The 22,468-nt window shown below is 38.7% G+C and overlaps 1 protein-coding gene across 2 annotated transcripts in view; it reads right to left on the bottom strand.

The window, feature by feature from the left end:
* Positions 1 to 22,468, bottom strand: part of CALD1 (caldesmon 1) — a 110,171-nt gene that overhangs the window by 6,089 nt on the left and 81,614 nt on the right. For both annotated transcript variants that reach the window (XM_049774430.1, XM_049774437.1), the window contains 6 exons: positions 20,560 to 20,803; positions 17,303 to 17,443; positions 12,081 to 12,124; positions 11,912 to 11,993; positions 9,505 to 9,642; positions 6,585 to 6,680 (listed from right to left, as the gene is read on the bottom strand). In XM_049774430.1, coding sequence (XP_049630387.1) covers positions 6,585 to 6,680; positions 9,505 to 9,642; positions 11,912 to 11,993; positions 12,081 to 12,124; positions 17,303 to 17,443; positions 20,560 to 20,803 — 745 coding nt within the window. The remainder of the gene's footprint in view (positions 1 to 6,584; positions 6,681 to 9,504; positions 9,643 to 11,911; positions 11,994 to 12,080; positions 12,125 to 17,302; positions 17,444 to 20,559; positions 20,804 to 22,468) is intronic.

The following is a 22,468-nucleotide window of genomic DNA, read 5'->3' as shown; positions in this document are numbered from 1 at the left end:
ACCAGGAGTTATGTGAGAAGGGCAAGAACCATCTAACATTGAGGTTCTGTCCTTTACCAGTGATTTGTCATTTCAGCAAGGTGTTGTTTTTTATTTTTTTTGTTTTGTTTTTTTTTTAGCAAGTTTTATATAATTTATGATATTTTGTTTCTCTTGCTCTCTGAGTTTTACTTTTTATTATTTTTGGATTTTTAGGCCATACCTGTGTATACTCATGGTTTACTCTTAATTCTTAGGGATCACTCCTGGCAGGGATCAGAGCAATGTATGTTGTTTTGGGTTGGGTGTATGCAAAGCAAGCACCTTACCAACATGTTGTACTATCTATCTCTGTCCCCATGTTTGCCAATTAATGAAAACAAAACTTAAACATTTAGTTTCACAACTTAATCATTCAACTCTTGAAAAGGCACATGTTACCTATTTTTATCTTTCTATGTTTGCTCTTTCAGGAAACAGAAGATATAGGTAAATGCTCAATAATTTCCTTTTGAATGGCTAAGCATCACCCCTTCTCCAGATTACTTTCGTCTGCGCCTGGCCCATGGTTCCCTGGTCCTACAATCTTAGGCACAGCAACCTATTTTCCAAAAGGTGATACTACATTTCTTTCCCAAAGACATTTCTCGAGTTCTCAAGGTCCTTTGTCCACTTCAGGGTGGGGATTGTGGCTAGGGGTACAGACATGCATGCCTAGCTGCAGTCCTCAGATCCATCCTCATGAGATGAGATTGAATGCAGGACTCTCGAGCAGACCCCAATATGGAGCTTCTAGAACTTTCCCTAGAGGATTAAGTTATTACAGTTCTGTGGTGGCTACTAATGGCACTCTTCACTGTTTGGTTTCCCCATCTCATCCCTCCAGTGTTCTCTGGTGGAATACACTTATTACTTCACTCCCATTTCTAGTTTAAATTATGCCGTTTCCAGGCAGCTCAAACAAGGACACTCTTCTAATTGCACTTTCCTTGAACTAAGAGGTCTTGTTTTTCCCTCTGAGCAAGTGGATAATTCAGAAGTTTACCAGTAAACCTGGGCCCACAAAAGTAAACATACCACCCACTGATCATAAAAGAAAGGGACAGTTGATGACCTATGTGAGAACCTGTGGATATCTTGGAAAAAAAATAGCCAAGCAGAATCAATAACAGTTATATAGCTTTGATTATTTACTACCTCATAATTAATTTGGGTTTGAGAAGGGTTCCAACAATTTTTTTTTCCATTTACTTTTCTTTCAGCATTTGCTTATGTTAGTTCTTGGCACAAGGTAATTTGCAGAAATAAATGTGTTTTACAAAAATAGTAATGTTTATTTTGGCAAATGTATCTCTCATTAGTGAGACTAAGTGAATAGTAATGATTTAATTCATGGCCACCAGACTAAATGAACATATATTTGATAGAATATTGACATGTCAATGCTGAAAATGCTCTGGTTAAATACTACCATGTGAAGCATTTCAGATTTGCTTCAATATTCCTGTATTTCTGAATTTCCATTGTGGCCTGAATCCTAATAGTCTATTAGAGAGTTACACCTATTTAACTTGGAACGAATCAGCAACAAATCAGATTGTTTTTGAAGAATTCCATTACATTTGCCAATGTGAGGAGAAGCTGCCAAATTGTCTGGAAGACTGTTTTAAAATTTTTGGAAACTATAATTAGGAACATGTTAATGGATAGTCTAGAAAAGGACTATTATTACTTTATTTATTTGATTTATATAAGACAAATATTTTTCTTTCACATGAATGTTCTGTTTTACTTAAATCCTGCTGTGAATCTCTCCAGATCACTTAAAGAGTTTAAGGAGCCCCTTTAAAGAAAATATTAACATTCCAGTGCTAAATTGGCATTTTAAATCAAAAAGGGAATATAAATGAAGTTACCTGACCAGACTATATTTTACAGAAAGACCCACTCCGGAAGAAGAGGGAGGAATGAAGACAGGAGAAGCAGGTTCCAATCACCCAGAGATCAAAGAATGAAGAAGAGAATACAGCTGAGAAAGACATTGTTGGTATTTTTTGAAAACAAAAAGGAAAGACAAATTAGCATTTTAATTGTTAAGTATAACATGGGCTTCTGACAAAAAGGTTTGTATCTGAACAGACAAGCCAAGTAAAACAGACATACTCAAAATTGAATTGTTACAGTTATACTGAAAATCCTGTATACACTAACCCCAAATTGCAGTAGATGTAGATAGATGTTTATTTTCAGATAAGTTGCCTTTCAGAGATCCCAAAATCAGACTGATTGGCTAAATTATTCTGAGTACTTTAAATTTTCTGGTAGGTGAAAATTATTATCCAATTTGCTATGATTGTCCTTTAGGTGAATTTTAGACCAGATAGAACACACTATTCTAATAATTTCTCTTTTATTTTTTCTTTGGTAAAAAAATTCCTCTCATGATGATGATGATGATGATGATGATGATGATGAAGATTTTTTTGGTGAGAACAGTTTGGGCTACACTTGGTAATGATTAAGGATTACTCCTGGCAGTGCTCAGGAGACCAACCATATGGGATGCCAGAAATTGAACCTGGGTGCCCTACCCATGGTGCTACTGCTATGATTATTCCTTAAAGACACAATCTAAACAGCTGCATACACAAATAAAACATTCCCCTTTAGTCATTATTATCAAGGCTCCCAAGTCAGAAATAACTTGTGTAAATGTGGGGAAATGTAAGAGGGTAAAGAGGGTGCTCTTATTTACTTTAGGATTTAGGACTCCTCTGACATCCTGGGTTCAGGGTTAGTCACTTTGACCATGAATGTCAAAGTCAAAGGCCAGAGTAGGAACACAAATGCCTCCAGAAGCTTGGTGTAAGAAAAGAAAAAGTCTGGGGCTGGAGAGAGCACAGGAGAGATAGTGGTAGGTCGTTTGCCTTGTACACAGCCAACCTAGGACAGACAGTGGTTCAAATCCCGGCATTCCATATGGTCCCCTGTGCCTGCCAGAAGCAATTTCTGAATGCAGAGCCAGGAGTAACCCCTGAGCACTGCAGGGTGAGACCCAAAAACCAAAAAGAAAAAAAAATGAGAAAGGCAAACAACAAATCTAAGGGGCCATGCTTTCACATCTCAACTGTGTGTCCGTGATCACTTCAAGCAAAAGAAAGTACATCTTAGGGGACACATTACAACACAAATCATAGATTCAGGCCTCCAGGGCGAGGATCCTTGGACAAGATCCACTTTTTCTTTCTTTCTTTCTTTCTTTTTTTTTGAGGGGGCCACACCCGGTGATGCTCAGGGGTTACTCCTGGCTCTGTACTCAGAAATTGCTCCTGGCTTGGGGGACCATATGGGACACCGGGGGATCAAACCTCAGTCCATCCTAGGCTAGTGCTAGCAAGACAGCTGCCTTAATGCTCTGCGCCACTGCTCCAGCCCCAAGATTCAGTTTTTCTAAGTTAGTTTTCTGTTCTTTACATTTCTTCAAGTCATGTTCTCAGCATTTGCAGGATCTAGCTAACCATTTGCCTACTGAAGAAAGTTCATCTCTTTACTGCTGAGATTTCAGTATCTGGGATTTTTCCTGTTTGACTGGATTCAGCTCATGTCCTCTCCTAAGGGGAACTGCTGTTCCTTCTTCGACAAGGGTGGGTTTCCTATCCCAGAAATGTGCACTAAGCTTAAACTTTCTTACTGACTTCCCTCAAACCAACCTTTTATTTATTACATTAATGAGCTTTCACTCCCCCCACCCAAATCTCACCTTCATTGGACAAAGCCAATGCTAGTTTACAAAACTCAGGGCCACAAGGAGAAGATCATTACAATCCGTTCTAGTTGGTACATTATTCTTTCCTTTTTCTCTTCATCCTCTCTGTTTGATAGACTAAAAATCACTTCCTAAATAATGGGCAAAGCAAGCGATGTTTCCTTAATTTCTTCATTCTTCCAATTTGGCCTCTTGTTTTTAAGGCAGCTTCTGGTTACTCAGCAAATGAGAACACAGCTGTATCTATTGTAATAATAACTCAACGGAATCTTTTCTATTGTTGGATTTAATCCTTTAACTCTCCCATGAGGATGACATCGCTTATCAATTCAAGTATTGATAAAATATAAGTGAAATCTGCGATCAGTGGTCGAATATAACCAGATATGAAAATGAAAAAGATTGAGAATCAGAAGAATGTAAAAAAAAATGATCTTCTCAAGCAAAAGAGCAATGTACATGTCTCTCACTCTCTTTCCTTGCTCCCTTGAGAGTTCTTCAGTCAATCCATGAAGTTGCTAAGTATGTATGTTTGTATGTTTTCAGGGAGTAGGTCCTTAGGTTCTTAGTAGGTTTTCAGAGGTCCTCATTCTAGTTATCAGAATGAGTAGTTTATATAACTACCAAAGTTACATAGATGACCTTTTAAGAAATGAATTTCTGAGGCCGAAGTGGTGGTGCAAGTGGTAGGGCGTCTGCCTTACATATGCTAACTTAGGACAGACCATAGTTTGATCCCCCAAGCCAAAAGTGATTTCTGAGCGCATAGCCAGGAGTAACCCGAGTGTCACTGGGTGTGGAAGAAAAAAAAAGAAATAAATTTTTACTTTTGAGATCAACTTGGGTGCCTGGGAAGCTTGTGACATCCCAAAGCACATACCTTTTGGGTGTGATTACTCTTCTCAACAGTTTCCTTTTTGATATTCCCCTCTCCTGAATCTATTGGGAAAGGGGAAAATATGCCCCCCCCATCCCATCTCTAATATATAAGTGCTTTCCAGTGTAGGTTGGTTTTTTTTGTTTTTTGTTTTTTGTTTGCTTGTTTGTTTTTTTAGGAGTCATACCAGCAAAGAATTGTTACAGAGAATCTGGGGGTAAATATTAAGAGATTTTAAGAAGTCATATCTAAGAAAGGTAGAGAAAGTTTTCATCTTATTTCCTCTATTTTCTTTCTTTTTTTTCCCAGCCATATCTTGAGTGCTCAGATTTACTTCTGAATCTGTGCTCAGGTGTTAATCCTGGTGGGGCTCGGAGGACCATATGGGATATTGAGACTGAACCCAAGTCAGTCACTTGCAAGGCAAACATCCTATCTGCTGTACTACTGCTCCAGCCCTCTGTGCTTTTTTTTAGATTGGAAAATCTCTACTGCTTTTGGAGATTAACTAGGGAACCAATGGATGCAGTTAAATGCTCAGTGGCATAGATTTGAATGGGGAGAGTTATTCTTCTACCTCTAAAGTGGAGAGGTTCTGTGAATTCAGACTCTAGTCCCACACATTGGGGGGGTGGGGGGGATGGAGCTCCTAAGGAGTTAACAGAGAACATTTACCAACACAGAGGAAGGAGCTAATATAAGTGATATGGGCAAGGTAATTATCATAGATAGTTAAAGAAAAGATTGACAATATTTTCTAGTAAGATAAGTGTGACTACACTTAAAAAGAAAACTTTAGATTTCCAAAAATTACATTCATGACTAGTATTCACAGCTTCTATTTTTTGTTCTTAAAAGAGTTGTGGCCAAAATAATTTAACATTTTCATTTTTCACATTTGTGGTAAGAATTATATACTAGAAGCTGAGCTGAAATAGACCACTTCTGAATGCAAATTTGAACTTGCCCAAAGTTCTAACTCACTGCTGCTCTCAGAGTGAAAAAGAAATAATTTGGTTCCATTTTACCCAGGATTCTTGGGTTGAGTTTTCCAGATTGTTCTCTCTGAATCCCAATCTTTATTGGTTGCTCAGGAGTGAGATCAAAGAGTTGAAGACCATCTTTCTGGGATAAGTGGACTGATTGTTGTTTTACTTTTTTTTTTTAGAAGCTGAGAAATCAGAGATATTCAAAAGAATACAAAGTTACTTACAGAAGGCTAAAGAAACTGTGGTACATATACACAATGGAATATTATGCAGCTGTCAGGAGAGATGAAGTCATGAAATTTTCCTATACATGGATGTACACAGAATCTATTATGCTGAGTGAAATAAGTCAGAGAGAGAGAGAAAAACGCAGAATGGTCTCACTCATCTATGGGTTTTAAGAAAAATGAAAGACATTCTTGCAATAATAATTTTCAGACACAAAAGAGAAAAGAGCTGGAAGTTCCAGCTCACCTCAGGAAGCTCACCACAAAGAGTGATGAGTTTAGTTAGAGAAATAACTACATTTTGAACTGTCCTAATAATGAGAATGTATGAGGGAAATGGAGAGCCTGTTTAGAGTACAGGCGGGGGTCGGGCGGGGAGGAGGGAGACTTGGGACATTGGTGATGGGAATGTTGCACTGGTGATGGGTGGTGTTCTTTACATGACTGAAACCCAAACACAATCATGTATGTAATCAAGGTGTTTAAATAAAAAAAAAAAAATGTTTCGGGGCCGGGCGGTGGCGCTGGAGGTAAGGTGCCTGCCTTGCCTGCGCTAGCCTAGGATGGACCGCAGTTCGATCCCCCCGCGTCCCATATGGTCCCCCAAGAAGCCAGGAGCAACTTCTGAGCGCATAGCCAGGAGTAACCCCTGAGCGTCACAGGGTGTGGCCCAAAAACCAAAAAAAAAAAAAAAAAAAAAGAAGCTGAGAAATCAGAGATATTCAAAAGAATACAAAGTTACTTACAGAAGGTTTGGGAGCAGGTGACTTATTTCCATCTGGAGTTTTAGTGAGCCATTCATTGATACGGCTGGAAACACCCACCTTCAGGCCTGCAGTTTCCTATTGGGTCAATATGATTAAAGAAAAATGACTATATGGAAAGAAATCATCAAAACCATCTCAAGACACTATTGTTATTTTTGATAGCCCCAATTTACATATTAATCATTACATTTAATGTTTAGAAAAAACTTAAACTTCATTTTTTAAAATGATATTATTGGATTTTCTTTTTTGTGTATTTTAAATGTAAGTACCATGACTTTTTTTTTGTTTTGTTTTTGTTTTTGTTTTTGGGTCACACCCGGCAGTGCTCAGGGGTTATTCCTGGCTCCATGCTCAGAAATTGCTCCTGGCAGGCACGGGGGACCATATGGGGCACCGGGATTCGAACCGATAATCTCCTGCATGAAGGGCAAACACCTTACCTCCATGCTATCTCTCCGGCCCCAAGTACCATGACTTTTAATAGTAAGAATATTAATTGTTTTAAGCATATAGTGTTGCTTATATCACACCCATCACCAGAGTGTCTCAGGGTTTGTTTTTACAAGCCACTGTTTGCTACTTAACTTTTTTTCTCTATACACCATATATGAGTGATCGCACTGGTATTTATTCTTCTTCTGATTCATTTCAATGAATATGGTTTCCCCCCGGTTCCACAAAAGGTGGAAGATTTTATCTTTGCATATAGCTAAATATATATTTGTATTCAAATCACCACCTCTTTATCCACTCGCCTGTTGTTGGGCTCTGATTGTATTCAGTTTTGTGGTATTGTAAAAAGTACTGCAATGAACATAGATAGGTGTGCACATACTTTTAGAATTAGTTTTCAAACTCTTGGGATAGATGCCAAAGATGGGAATTACTGAGTCATATGGAAACTTTTAACTTTTTGAGAAGTTTTCATACTGCTTATTAAACAACAGTTTAGTTATCTAATAAATTGAATGACAGTTGATAAATGACAGCTCCTTATTCCCACCTGCACTGGATGTTTCCAGGTTATTTGAAGCAGGCCATTCTCACTGGTGTGAGGTATTTTGTTTTGTTTTTGTTTTTGTTTTTTTGGGCCACAGCCAATGATGCTCAGGGGTTACTCCTGGCTATGCACTCAGATATCGCTCCTGGCTTGGAGAACCATATGGGACACCGGGGGTTCGAACCTTGGTTCATCCTATGTTAGTGCATGCAAGACAAATGCCCTACCACTGAGCCACTGCTCCGGACCCTGGTTTAAGGTGTGTTATTTAATTTTTCTTTCCCGCGCTTCTGCTATCCTAATTCCTACAAGTGATGCTTAATTTTAGAAATTTTTATTTAGAAAACTATATCCAGAGAACAGAACCCCGTTTAACCTCATGAATACATTCTCTAGAGCTTGCCATTTAAAATCATTGTAGGACACATTATAAATTATACCCTTTATATCGAGATCCAAAACAAGGGAGTAGAAATGGAAAGAGAACAAATCCTAGGCTTGGACTGCAGAATTGAGATTAACAAGCAGTGGGGGAGAGTGGAGGAGGAGTGATGAGACAGACGAGAGAAAATGTGGGGACAGTGGTGGCAGGGTCCAAGGGACTATGATAGTGGCAAAGTGCAGTTACTTTCTATCCATCAAGGATATAAAAATTTACACTTTTTGTAACCATGGTACCTAAGCTTCAAAATATAATGCACTAATTTATTTTTAAATTTTTTTCATATAATTTAAGTACCAAGTTTACAAACATGTTCGCAATTGGGTTTCACCCATAAAATGCACACACCCCTTCAACAGTGCAACTTTTCCACCACCATTATCCTCCATTTCCCTCTTTCCCCCACCCCCTGCCTGTCTTCGAGACAGGCATTGTATTCCTCTATCATTGTCATGGTAGTTGTTAGTGTAGCTATTTCTCTAACAGCACTTATCACTCTTTGTGGTAAGCTTCATATCATGGGCTGGCCCATCTGGCCCTCATCTCTATTGTCTCTGGGTATTAATATTATTATATTGTCTTTTATTTTTCTTAAATATCACACATGAGTGAGACTATTCTGTGTTTATCTCTTTCCCTCTGACTTATTTCACTCAACATAATAGTCTCCATATCCATCCATGTTTAGGCAAATTTTATGACTTCATTTTTTTTTCTAACGATGGCATAGTTGAATGCACTAATTTGAAAGAATGTTTGTACCCCAATGTACAGCAGCATTATTCACAATAGCCAACATATGGACTCAATTCAGTACATATCAACAATGATTAAATCTGCCATTAAAACAGATGAAATGGTGTCATTTGGGGCACAATGGATGGTAGATGAAATGTATGTGCTAAGAAATGTAATGAGGGGTCGGAGCAATAAGACAGTGGGTAGGTGGGTAAGCAATAAGACAGTTGCCTGGCATGTGGCCAACAGGGTTCAATCCCTGGCACGCCATAGGGTCCTCCCAAGCACTGCCAGGAGTGATTCCTGAGCACTACCAGTTTGGCTCCTAAGCAAAACCCCAAAATTGTATAATGGTGAAAGATCATTTCTGTATGATACATTTGTACTTGGAATGGTAATCACTAAAGAAAATAAACTGGTTAAAAACCAAAACTAACCCTGAAACTCTGAAAACAATGGAGGTTACTGGAGGGTTAATTAGGGTGCTTGGGAGGATGAGGTATTTTTAGTGATGAGTACAATAATTGTTATAGTCTTATAAATTAGTGACATGCCCAGAAAAAACTAAAAACATACCCTCATCATTTTATATTTTAATACTTTATATTAAAATTTAATACTTAACATTTTAATAATATAATGTTTTTTATTATTAAACCAGTGCTAATTAAAAAATTCCAGACTCCAAGATTAAAAGAGAAAAACTGTATGTTTACCTTGTTGGGTGTGCCTGAGGCAGAAGGGGATGAGAACACATTTCCTTTTTCCCACATGCTCTTGATATTACGAACTCCTTCGGCAGGAACGGGAAGATCTGAGGCTGCTGGCTTTGTAGGTTTGGCAGATTTTGTCCCCTGAAGTGCATAAATTATTTTTAAAATTGGTGTTGGTAAGTTTGTTCTCATCATGTGAGCCTATCTAACTCAACATTATCACTTGAAGAAAATCCACTATGTAAATCACTTCCCCCCAAATTAGTCCTAACCTCTGATGTAAAACTATAATCTGATGACACATAGACCTCACAACACTCTCTCAGATCTAGATTACAGAGTATTTTAAAAAGTGAAATTGCCTTTTAAGTGGGGGCATCATTTAGTGTGAAGGTGAAATCCCAAGTATGTCTTCAATGTGTACTTGTTAAGTGTCTACTGTGTCAGGGCACCATGGTAGGCTCTGAGAATACAGAGATTCTCAGGATCATTTGCTTTGTGTGTGTGTGATCTGCTTTTCATCAGGAGGATTAATTTTAATAAAGAAGAAAAGATAGTCATTAGCTACAGAAGTGTTTATTTCACATTGCAATCAGTGCATGAAAGATGAAAGATGAGGTGTAATGCCATAAAGCCTGCCTAGAGAGCTCATCATGAGAAAGGATTGCTTGGTTTGGAGAAACAAAGGTTATTCTGTGCAAGTACCAGATCTAGAAGACTTGGAAGTGATGAGGTGAAAAGAAGCAAACACTATCCATGCAGAAGTAGCAGGAGAGGCGGATTGTGGCAAAATCAGGCTGAGAGACTGAAAGATGAGACACCACAGCACGGAGAGTAGACTGGGAAGAAGCAAAAAAGGGATGTCAGGAAGAAAAGAGTGCATTGGAGATACTTTTCCAGCAGCAGAGTGGGTATGGCCTGAATCTTGCCATTTATCTCCTGGTCCTCTACATTGTGACCTGTGGGTTGGTCAAAGTGATTGGCCAGGGAGAGTGACACATTCAGTGCCCTGAGCATAAACATTTCTGCAAACTTTATAAAGTCTCAAAGCCACAGTCTTGTCCTTGTGAACTTATTAGATCTGTGATCAATTCATAGAAAAAACCCTTCTGCAATGTGACATCTTTTGTAAAAGTCACCTTCTGAATGTTTGGGTTTGATTATTAATTTGTTATATCAGCTAGAGTTCTCACATTCTTTTATGCTCTGGTTTGTTTGCGAATTGTATTATAAGTATCTCTACTTTGCAGTACAAAGGAGAGAGGAGGAAAATAAAATAAATTTTATTGATTGTAATTGATCCAATTATTTTACAGCAGGTATTTTGTGATAGACTGCAAAAAGCTATTGATGAAAGTCTATATAAGGGAGAAACAGGACCACATTTTGATCAGAAGCATCCTACCTTTTTTTGTGCTTGGTAGTTGGGAATAAACATTATTTTCAAACAAAGTTGAACAATTGGATTGGGAAAAAACTGGAATTGACAGAAGCATAAAATGATGGTCTTACAAGTATAAGTATAGCTTGAAACTACCAATAATTGAGTTCATGCTTTCTATCATTTTTATATTCACATATATTACTAATTTCATCTCATAATATAAGATTCTATAAACAAATGAGGATTAACCCAGATTATATGGAAACTAAACCACAGGAACAGTTTTAAACTAGGAACAAGTTTCATAAGGAATTAAAGTATTAGATATACACCTATGAACACATGTATAATACAGTTAAGTGCCAATAAACTTAGTCAGTAAAACAATGTCTTCATTCAGAATACCTAGACAGAAAGTAGTAAGCCATTTTTTAAAAGTTTCTCTGTAATATATCTTGATTATTGTTTTCTATAGTGTGTTCAAAGTATAACAAAACACTATAAATATTATATCTTTTCTGTTTTGTTTTTTCCATCTTTGTCTGCTCATTTATGTTGAAAATTGTTTCCATAATATGTTCATTTATTTTGTTTCTTTTCCATCTTCTGCTTTTTTATTTTTATTTTTGTGGTGGTAGCTTTTTAAAATTTTTACAATTATTTTTAATTAATATATTTATTTAAGCATCATGGTTACAAATATGTTTGTAGTTGGGTTTTAGTCTTAAAAATGTACTCCTCCCCTTCACCAGTGCAACATTCCTACCACCAATACCCTCATCTTATTTTTCCCCCCACCCTCTGCCTGACTTTGAGATAAGCATTCAATTTCTCTCACTCACTACCATTGTCATGATAGTTGGTGTAGTTATTTCTCTAACTGAACTCATCACTCTTTGTGCTAATAAGCTTCATATCATGGGCTGGTCCAATATTTTAATATATTATTGTGGTTACTGGACTTGACTACTGTCCTAAATATTTTGTAATCATCTGTTTGACTATAACTCTGAGGCTATCTCTTACCTCAATTGCACTGGTGTACTGCTCAAGTCGGCTGTCAATCTTGGAGACAACAGCTGCTTGATGAGTTGACTTGATACCACTGCTAAGGAAATAAATAAACGTATGCATGAAAGAATATTTCCATGTATGGAATGACTGATGATTCAATTGAGCAATAGACCATATTTACCTTTTCTGAACAGACTTATTCAAAAATTCTGCTCGCTCTTCTATCTAGAAATTGGAAAAGAAAAATCAGTGAGTATTTTCGACTCATAATGCTTAGCTTATTATATACTGCTACCATTATGTTCTCTGAATCTGTTAACTAAAAGCATCAAAGCACGTGAAAGGAAATTAGGGGACTATATTAGGCAGCTCTGCTTGGGGAGGAAGATGATATCAAGGGTAATTGATAATGAGATTTGGGAGATGATAGTAGAGTTGACAGAAGTTAAAGAAAATAGAGATAAATAAGGTATAGAGACAGAAATGGGCTAAAAATGTCTCTGAAATAATATAAGTCAGTATCAAAATGATTACAAATCAAGGCATAATAACTTATTGAGCTATGAATGTCATTTCTCTTTTGGATGTGTCTATGAATACAAATCCATCATGTCACTTGAGTGTCAATATTTTTATACAATGTCTTAACTATGGTGTTAATCTGTAATAATATTGAGTAAGAAACTTAACTCACAACTATGAATGCTTTTACTGTGTAGCTAGATTTCTTTGCTCGATGACTTTTGCTAAACTGAATTTACCTCGAAAGTAGAAGTGGGTTAGGACACAGCTCATCAGTAGTGACTGAGGCCTCCATGACCCTTGGTATATAAGTGAAAACTATACTGAGAGAAACTGTGATAGGTGTATACCAAATAGGGATTTAACAAATTTATTCTTTTCCTCCAGAGCTTGGAACATTTTGCTATAACCTAAGTTTATTCAAATAAATATACTGAAACTGTATCACTTAAATTCAGATGTTCTTTATAATTCAGCAATTATTTATTGACGCTATGATACCCTAGTCCAGGCCAGCAATATATTCTGAACCCATCACCTCTCAGTATCAAAAAATAATATAAAGCTTCCATTGCATATAGCCAGAGATTCTACAGCATGCCTTTCTTGGGGTGACCAAGAAATCAATTAGACTGCAATTATACCTTAGGCTGGTGTGGTAGCATGTTGCCTATAGTCTCTTAAGATTTTAGGCCTAGGATTTAAGGAGTACCAATACTCGGGATTTTTTAGTTTATTAGTTGAATATCATTTTTAGACATATTAGTGAAGGTACTCTTTTTTTTATGGAGCACACACAGTGGTGCTCAGGGTTTACTCTTGACTCTGCACTCAGGAAGGAATCACTCCTGGTGGGCTTGGGGAACCATATAGGATGCCAGGGACTGAACTCAGGTTGGCCATTAGCAAGGCCAATGTCTTATCTGTTGTAATATCTTTTTAGCCCCATGATATTCATTCTTTACTATGTATTCTTAGAAAACATATAAAACTATTGAAATTATTCACACATTTATAACATCTAAATTTCTCTCCCTTTCTCTTTCCTTAAACTTTGCCTCCATGAGAAACACTCAACCAATATATTCTATTTTGAGTACCTAACACATAAAGTAAAATATCTAGCAACAAATAAAATAACAAAACTTCATTCTATGAAGATAACATAATATTGGAGGGAAGAATGGTAGAGCATGTAAGGAAAATACTTATAATTCAATGAGAGATAAGAATACTTATAATACATATTGAACATAAGAAAATTCTGTGATTATAGGAATGACTATATGACAGCATCAGATATTTAAACTGAGAATTTTAGTTTGTAGCTTATATAATTTTATATAAGAGTTTAAGGAAGTGAGGTCTGGGCACACAATTAGAGAGATATATTCAAGCAATGCAAATACATATCTACAGTTTTGGGGAATCCATGCTGAGTGGTGGACGTGAAGAATGAAAGACAGTTCTATCTATGTGGGGTAGGAAAGTGGCAAGGAGATCAGATGTGCTCATCTCATTAATCTTGGCCATCACATTGATTCAAATCACAGAGCCTTTGCTCTGTTTTCTTATGTATCTACATTATCCAACATAGCCTGACTCCAATGTGACAGTTAGCAGCGCTCACTACTCATTTATCAACTCACCCTTGCTGGAAAACTTTGTGGTAATCTAACAACTAGTATGGAATTAGAAACACAAATGTCAATCAGTACCATTTAACATAACATAAATAGAGTCTTCTGAGGACCAAGAGATAGTACAATAGTATCAAGGGAGTGTGATTCTGTGAAGATTCTTACTGAAGTTTTAGAAAGTTGGTACTCCCCTTACTCTGCTTCATTTCACTCCCATTTTCCACCCCATTTGAAAAAAATCTTACCAAAAAAATGTGACATTTTGCTTATTTAACATTTATTCCTTGTGTGCATTATGTAAAAGAAAGCATTTACTGCTACCAGAATTTAACTATGAGAATTCAGGTTTATTGTTTCTCAGATATAAACTAGTAGTCATGGAGAAATAAACAAAATGCATTAATTGATGCAATTTTGAGGTCAAAAGGCCAATGTTTTCCCCACCACCACCATAACAGGTATACTATGAGGTTATATTCTGACCATCTATAAAAGTTTCAGGACCAAGATTCTTGATAACTGTAGGACCTTCTAATGCAAAATATAAAACTGAACTCTAAAAGCAGAGCCAGGGCAAGTTCTTCAAGGCACATATTATGGAGAAGCAAACTAGACTGATCCTGAAACATTTTACAGAAATAAAAAATAATTCAGGTCTTTCCTCCTATATCTGACATCTCATACACTGTACAAAAGGGAATGAGGAACAATAATAAATTAGTGTCCTGGGACACTAATGAAATAAATAGAAATGAAGAAAGTCTAATTGAGGGAAAGGACAAGAAAAAAATTGATAGAAAGAGGAAAGAATTAAAGAAGCAGAGGAGGAGAATATTGTAGAAGTTTCTCCTTTAAAAAAAAAAGTGTGTGTATGGATGTGGGTTAGAATGGGGAAATGGGACCAAAGAAATACAAGGATTAAGGTGTTTGCTTTGCATGTGGCCATTCCTGGTTGATCCCCAGCACCACATAGGGTCCTCCCAGGATTGCCAGGGGTTGCTTTTGAGCATAGATCCAGGAGTAATCCCTGAGCACCACCAGGGGTATGCCCCCCAAGAAAGCTAGATATTAGAAGTGTAGGTGACTGTTGGTTTACTGATCTTACCCTAATCAATATCTCATAAAATAATGTGACTCCTGCATCCCTGCAGTAAATCAACAGGTGACTGACTTTATGATATAAGAATGTTCAAAGAAAACTTAGAATAAAAATCTGAGAAAGTTAAGAAAAGAGAAAACATGGTTTTGTTTAACTGATGACCACAAAGCAATACAGTCTGGGCACAGAGATCATCTTAATGGAAGGGTTTATTTTGGGTTTTCTACTCTAACATCTAGAGTTGGATCTAGCAACTTGGACCCATTTTCCCCTGGACAAGATGTTTTCCACCCACACAGACTCCAGTTAAGGATGTGTCAAAATAAATAAATAAATAAATAAATAAATAAATAAATAAATAAGAATGAGTGTCACACCATTCAACAATCAAAAAGAACTTAAAAAGGAGATTTTCTTAACATTAGAAACTCGCAAAATTTAGAATTTGGTGTCCGTAAGTAGAATGTTGCTCTTGATTTGGACAGAGTGGTTCTGAGGCTCACTCACTGTGCAGGGATCCGCTGTATCTGATCCCCTGCATCTGTATCTGATCTCCTGCACAGAGCTCTTGGATCCATGCAGGGAATGGACTCTATGTTATGAGGTCAGCGGTGTGGCTTTGTGCTTCTATCATAGTACATAGCACATGCCAGCTAGGTTCTAGCTGCCATATGTCACATAATCTAATGTGTTGTGGGGTTATTTGAATTCCTCTGGAGCAGAGCTTGAGATGAGCATGTCCAAACCAAGCAGTTTACTGGGGTTTATCAGAACAAGAGAGGGAACCCACACTATCATTTCATAAGGGAAATGATTTCAGGACAAAACAGCCATTCTCAAATGAAACAGAGAAACTAAAGTGTAAGTTAATGGCCTATAGTTATTGCAGTATGTCATATACTGCACTCACATTCACCTATTCACACACACACACACACACACACACACACACACACACACACACACACCACTTTCAGCAGGAGACTCTGATTCTGGCTTTGCCCTTTATTAATGATTTTAACAAAGTAGGGTGATGAAAAATGAGAAAGGAGTTAAAATATTCAAACTTCCCATCTCTGAAGATTCATTCATTTATTGAGATACTAATTCAATGATGGAGGGACTGGAGAGCTAGTACAAAGCTAGTACAAACCCTTGCCTTACAAAGGAACTAAACTACATATGATCCCCAGCATCCAACCAGGAGTAATATCTGAATATAGAGTGAAGAGGTACCACTGAGCATCACTGGATGTGCCTGATAAACAAGCATTACCCCCACCCCAGTTATGGAGTATTTTCACCGTGCCAGGTGTTCACTAAGAAACATAGATTTAAACTATGTATATTTCAAAAATAAAAATATACTAGAAAATGTTATTATTTTCAAAAATAATATATAGAAAGATATTTAAAAATAATGGTAAACCAAATAGAAATGCTAAAACTTCTGTGCATTTGCTCTCTTTTCTCTCCATGTCTCCACCTTTCCATACTCTCTGTGGCTGCCTCCCTAATGCAGAACTCTTGGAAGCTGTCCAATAGGAATTATGTTCCAAGAAGGCAGGAGAAGGACAAACTCATCTTAGCAAAGAAGCCTGTCCAAGTCACACTTCATCTCCCTCTGTGACAACAATTTTCAACTGTGACCTAGATCATTTGCAGCTGTACTGCTTTTAACTGTGACCACTGGGAGCGGGAGTGGGGAAGTATAGCTCACAGGAAAATCAGCGGAACCTTTAGAATGGATTTGCCTATTTTGTAAACTTGAAATGGTTTCATGTTCTCAAAACACTGAGGTGCTGGAGAGCAGGGATTAGGGAACCCTAAGATGATCCCCTAAATGCTATTTCCACAGTGAGAAAAACTGCAAATAAGCAACAGATATGAACATCAGCCCTTTGTATCTTTGCTTTTCACTGCCAAAACCAGAGAGGTGTGAAAAGAAAAGAAAAGAACCCAAGGTGGAAAAGAAATAAGCCAAAGAGAAAGGCAGCTGAGGCTTTGAATAATGAAATAAAATAGGGGTCTGCTTCCTCCAGGTCCCTGAAGACAGAAATAGTAATTCTCTAGGAAAGTGGTGTGTGTGTGTGTGTGTGTGTGTGTGTGTGTGTGTGTGTGTGTAATACAACACACCAATACCTTGAGAGATGAACCTTTAGGAGTGAAACATTTGAATGGTTTCTTGTCATCTGATGAGTTGTCTTCTGGCATTTTCTGACGCTTCTCAGCTGCTTCTGCTCTTCGTCTTCCAATTTCTTCCTTTAGTCTCCTCTTCTCTTCCTAAAAGAGAAGAAGTAAAAAGGAGACATGAGCTTTGCCCTCAACCCCAAAGGAAAGGGCATTGGTGGCAGAAATGGCAGAAGGGGAGAAATGCCCTGGACTGAACACAATCTCCTCCAGGCAAATCACTAGAGATCAGCAGTCTCATGGTCTCATTCACTTGAGTATTGCTCTACCTGACTCTGAGACCTTGGATACATCTGTTCCTTGACTTGGGCTTCGGTTTTCTTTATCTGTAAAATGGGCATGATAACAATACCTACAGAAGAGGACTTAAAAGGAAGATGAAATGAGAAAAACAGTATAAAATACTCAGAGTGGACCCGGAGAGATAGCACAGCGGCGTTTGCCTTGCAAGCAGCCAATTCAGGACCAAAAGGTGGTTGGTTCGAATCCCAGGGTCCCATATGGTCCCCCATGCCTGCCAGGAGCTATTTCTGAGCGGACAGCCAGGAGTAACCCCTGAGCAACGCTGGGTGTGGCCCAAAAACAAAAACAAAACAAAAAAAAAAACAAAAAAATATACTCAGACTGGAGGATAGAACAATCACCACAATCCACTATCAGCCTGTCATATGGGACACACAGACCTTCCAACTCTGTTTGCTAAATAAATATAAAATATCCCTTTTAGCTACATCTTAGGACATTTGTGGAGACAAATGAGATAATGTTGGTGCAAGGTTACATCAATGTGTTATGCTGGATTTGACAAATTGTATGAGATGATTTGATGGTTCTTGCTTCTGTGGACTAGATTATTTTAGCTTGATCATCCTGAAATGATGTCTCTCAAGTGGTGGATTCTCAGACATCTATAATCTGCCTCATTGATCACTTGGGCCTAATCATTCCTGTCTTAGAACAGCCTGTATGATCTTTCTCAGATCTGATCCCTGCCACTATCTGGTCACCTAAACACTGCAGGGTTGCACCTCCCCTAAAAGGACTCCTAAAGTAGTTGCAAATTTTGTTCACATTTATTCTTCACTGTGAGGGATTCTTTAAGAGACTTACCTACTACTCTTTAAAAAAAACCAACAACAAAAAACTAACCTATTTTTCATAGGGGCCACTTCCAGAGATGCTTGGGGTCTACTAAGGTCACACCTAGTTTTGCTGGGTACTCAGTGCCTCATCTCTACCAGCCATCCTCCCCTTCTCCAGTCCCTAGATAGGCTTTTGGTATTTTAAACTGCATGGAAGACTGAATGTCATGGTGGGACTAGGTCAGTTAGAGAGATTTGCAGAGGATACTAAAATCTATATGAACTGAAGGGCATTAAGAGTTGTGAGTCTGGGCCCGGAGAGATAGCACAGCGGCGTTTGCCTTGCAAGCAGCCCATCCAGGACCAAAGGTGGTTGGTTCGAATCCCGGTGTCCCATATGGTCCCCCGTGCCTGCCAGGAGCTATTTCTGAGCAGACAGCCAGGAGTAACCCCTGAGCACCGCCGGGTGTGGCCCAAAAAAAAAAAATGAGTTGTGAGTCTTGGGCAGGTGAGGAGCTCATTAGAATGGGAGCGCTCATGAATGGAGTTAATGCTCTTATCAAAGAACTCTCAGGAGGCTCTCTCATTCTTTCTGCCTTGTGAGGAGACAAAGAGAAGAGAAGCCTTTGTGAACCAAGAAGTGGTGGTGCTTTGAGTTTGGACTGTAAAAAAGAAAAAATCTGCCTATGGCAATTTATTAGAGCAGCTTGAAAGAAGACAGTGTTTGGTAGGAAGTTAGATCAAATGGCCTCCTATGTCCAATCTTAGACATCCACTACTAGATGTCATGCTTTTCTTTGGCCTTCATGATAACTAGCATTCTAATTATCATGGATAAACATGATAATTACCAGTTCATCAGAGATTACTCTGTCCCAGGCACTGTGATTCCTTCCGGTCTTTGGAATCATCACATCTATCACAAAAGGAGCTAGTATTTCCCAGAGAAGGAAAAAGTCTGAGCCCAACCCATGAGCTCTTCCAAGATCTCTGACTACAGGTAAGACCTAAACCCAGGTGTATCGATTCACAAGCTCCATCATTCCAATTATATCCCAACCAGTGGGAGTTGGCTCATGGAGTACAATAGTTGGAAGAGAACTTGGAATAATTTATCCAAACTTTCCACACTGTTCAGGAAATGTTTGTGTAGGATCCATGTCAGAAAGCCATCTAGATTCTTTTGAACAGTTTGAAAAATGTGAGTGTGCTGGATAGTAGGGTCCCCCAGGAGAACTGAACCACTGATAAGTCAAGAGCCTTTATACAAGTCACTCAAATAATCTGATTCCTGTTTCTCTTCCTATCAAATAAGACTAATATATCTTAGGAAAAAAGACAAGACAGAACCATGTAAATGGCAGTAATATACGTGGTAGTTGGTTAAGCATTTTTTTGTTTCCAATATTTGCTTTCTTGTAACTTTGTCTGTTGTTTTGAATTTGGTTGTAAAAGAAGTAACAAATTCATCTGTTCATAATTATTGGCCTCCTGCTTGAGCTGGATCAGTGCTGGATGGTGGTATAAAAGAATGAATAAAGCAGAAACGGTCTTTACCGCTGTGAACCTTGTCTGTCTACTTACCCTCTCTTGACAAAAAGAAAAATCACCACAATATATGGAATATACAAAAACTCTGCAAATAGTAACAACTATGATATGATTCTTGGTTCTTGCAACATCTTTTCACCCTTTTCAATGCCATGTTCTTTAAGAGACGGTAATGTAAGTACAGCAATGAATTAGATTAGTAGGTCCTTGGGAAAAAGTGTTCCAAAGAGGGGAGTGGGCAGGCAGCAAGTAAGCTTCTCTTTGCCTTCCTTTCCTATTTGCTTATGGGAAATATATGTAATATTGTATATTTGTATTGTATAAGAGTATTTGTATTTCAATCACTATTTGCATATAGTGAGGATAGCATAGTTCTTATGAGTATTGGAGAACTAGAAGCCTTTGAGAACCACAGAATGTTTATTATTCCTAAATGGAATTTGTAAGAACCCATGCTCAAAAGATGCTGCAGCATCTCACAAGGAAACAATTTTTCCCCATGCCCTAGGAAGGGTGAGCAGGGGCCGGGATGCAGTGGTTGTACCAGATGTGGCCACCGGGCGGAGGCCTCCTTACCTCCTCCCTGACTTTTCGCTCGGCCTCCTCCTGCTTCCTCCGCTGCTCTTCCTCCTCCAGGACCTTCCTTCGCTCCTCCCTCTTCTTCTTCAGCTCCTCCAGCTCCAGGGCCGCCTCCTGCTGTTTCTGCTTGAGTTTCTCAAACTCTTCGCTCTCGGTTTCTCCCCGGCGGCGGCGAAGTTCCTCCAGCCGCTTCCCAGCCTCCTCTGCCTCCTTGGCCTCGCTGGCTCTTGCTCCAGGTCGGCTGGGGATGGAGAGAAATGCTAAAGAATTTGCTCCCAGGCATCCCGGGCCCACATCCCAGACTCCATCTGGAGACCTGGTGGAACCCGCATCACCCACCCCTTCTGAACAACCCACCCCAATGCAAAAGATAAAGAAAAGAAAAAGAAGGAAGGAAGAAAGGAAGGAAGGAGGAAGGCGGAAGGGAGGGAAGAAGGAAGGACGAAAAGAGGAAGAAAGGGAGGAAGGAAGGGGAAAGGAAGGGAAGGAGGAAGGAAGATAGGAAGAAAGGAGGGAGGAAGATAAAAAGGGAGGAAGATAGGAAGGAAAGGAGGGAGAAAGGAAGATAGGAAGAAAGGGAGGGGGAGGGAAGGAAGGAGGGAGGGAGGAAGAAATATAGGAAGGAGGAAGGAAGGAAGGAAGGAAGGAAGGAAGGAAGGAAGGAAGGAAGGAAGGAAGGAAGGAAGGAAGGAAAGGATGGGTGAGTCGTGGTTGATGGAAATCTAGTTTTCTCTGCAGCCAAGAGAAAGCTCTCTGGGTATCTTTGACAACATGGGCAAATGTGAACTAAGAACATCTTGCAATCAGGGAAAATATTTTAGGGATGACGGTCAAACACTTCAAAAAAAATCTTGCAATTCTACTTCTGAGCTGGGGTTTAGTAGAAAGAACTGAAATCAGGGTTTGGAAGAGTGTGTGCACATCCGTGTTCAAGGAAGCCTGGTGTACACTCTCCAAGAGCTGGAAGTATCTCAAATGTTCACCCAGAGACTCGTAAACCAAGTCTGGTATCACCCAGAGAAGAGAGTATTTCTCAGCCTTAAAAGGAAAGGAAAACTTGCCACTCTCTATAATATGGATCTTAGGCTAAGTAAAATAAACCAGCCAGATAGATGATCACTCCTCACACACTGCGTAATTCCATTGATACGGGGAATGGAAAGTGGACAAATTTATAGAAACCAAGTAGAATGGTGACTACTGGGAGGGGACATGGGAGGAGTGTGCCTGGAAAAAACAGGGATGTTTAATGGAAATAGATTTTTCTATTTGCAAATGAGCAAGTCCTAGAGACCTATATTTAACGCTACTGAAGAGTTTACATAATGGCCAAGGTGGAGACCTAACAGGGGTTAAGGCATTTGTTTGTGTGCCCAGTTTGATTCCTGGCATCACATATAGTCACCCTGAGTGCTGCCAGAAGTATGCCAGGAACTTGGTGCATGTGACCCAAGAACCAAACAAAAGATAATAGGGTTTCTCGTAAATTTTTTGTGCACAAAGAAAAAATATCCATGCTACAAATACTATTTATTCTCTCTACCGGAATGGGGTTTGGACAAGCCTCATGGTGCTCAAGTGCTGGGGAATCAAACCCAGGTGGGATGCTTTGTGAAGAGTCTTCATCCCCATACTCAACATTAAAATGAAACGAAACAGAAAACATTAGAATTCACTGCACTGAGCAAAGGACAGCCCCCTTTCCTGACGTGCAGGTTTCAGTAACTAATATATAGACACACTAGAACAGGATGTAAAGTCTCTTAAAACTTCATGTTTCTCTTTCACAGTCTCTTCTAGGTCAGAGGTTGTGAATCCAGAGAGGAAATATTTCTCTGTTCTGATAAGGTCTTTCTATCTTTAAAGATGAGTTTGTTCTCATTTTGTGTTAATCACATTAGTATAT

This window comes from Suncus etruscus, chromosome 1, assembly GCF_024139225.1.
Source record: "Suncus etruscus isolate mSunEtr1 chromosome 1, mSunEtr1.pri.cur, whole genome shotgun sequence".
Taxonomy (NCBI): domain Eukaryota; kingdom Metazoa; phylum Chordata; class Mammalia; order Eulipotyphla; family Soricidae; genus Suncus; species Suncus etruscus.
Note: the sequence above shows the minus strand (reverse complement) of the source record. Positions and strands in the feature narration are given on the sequence as shown.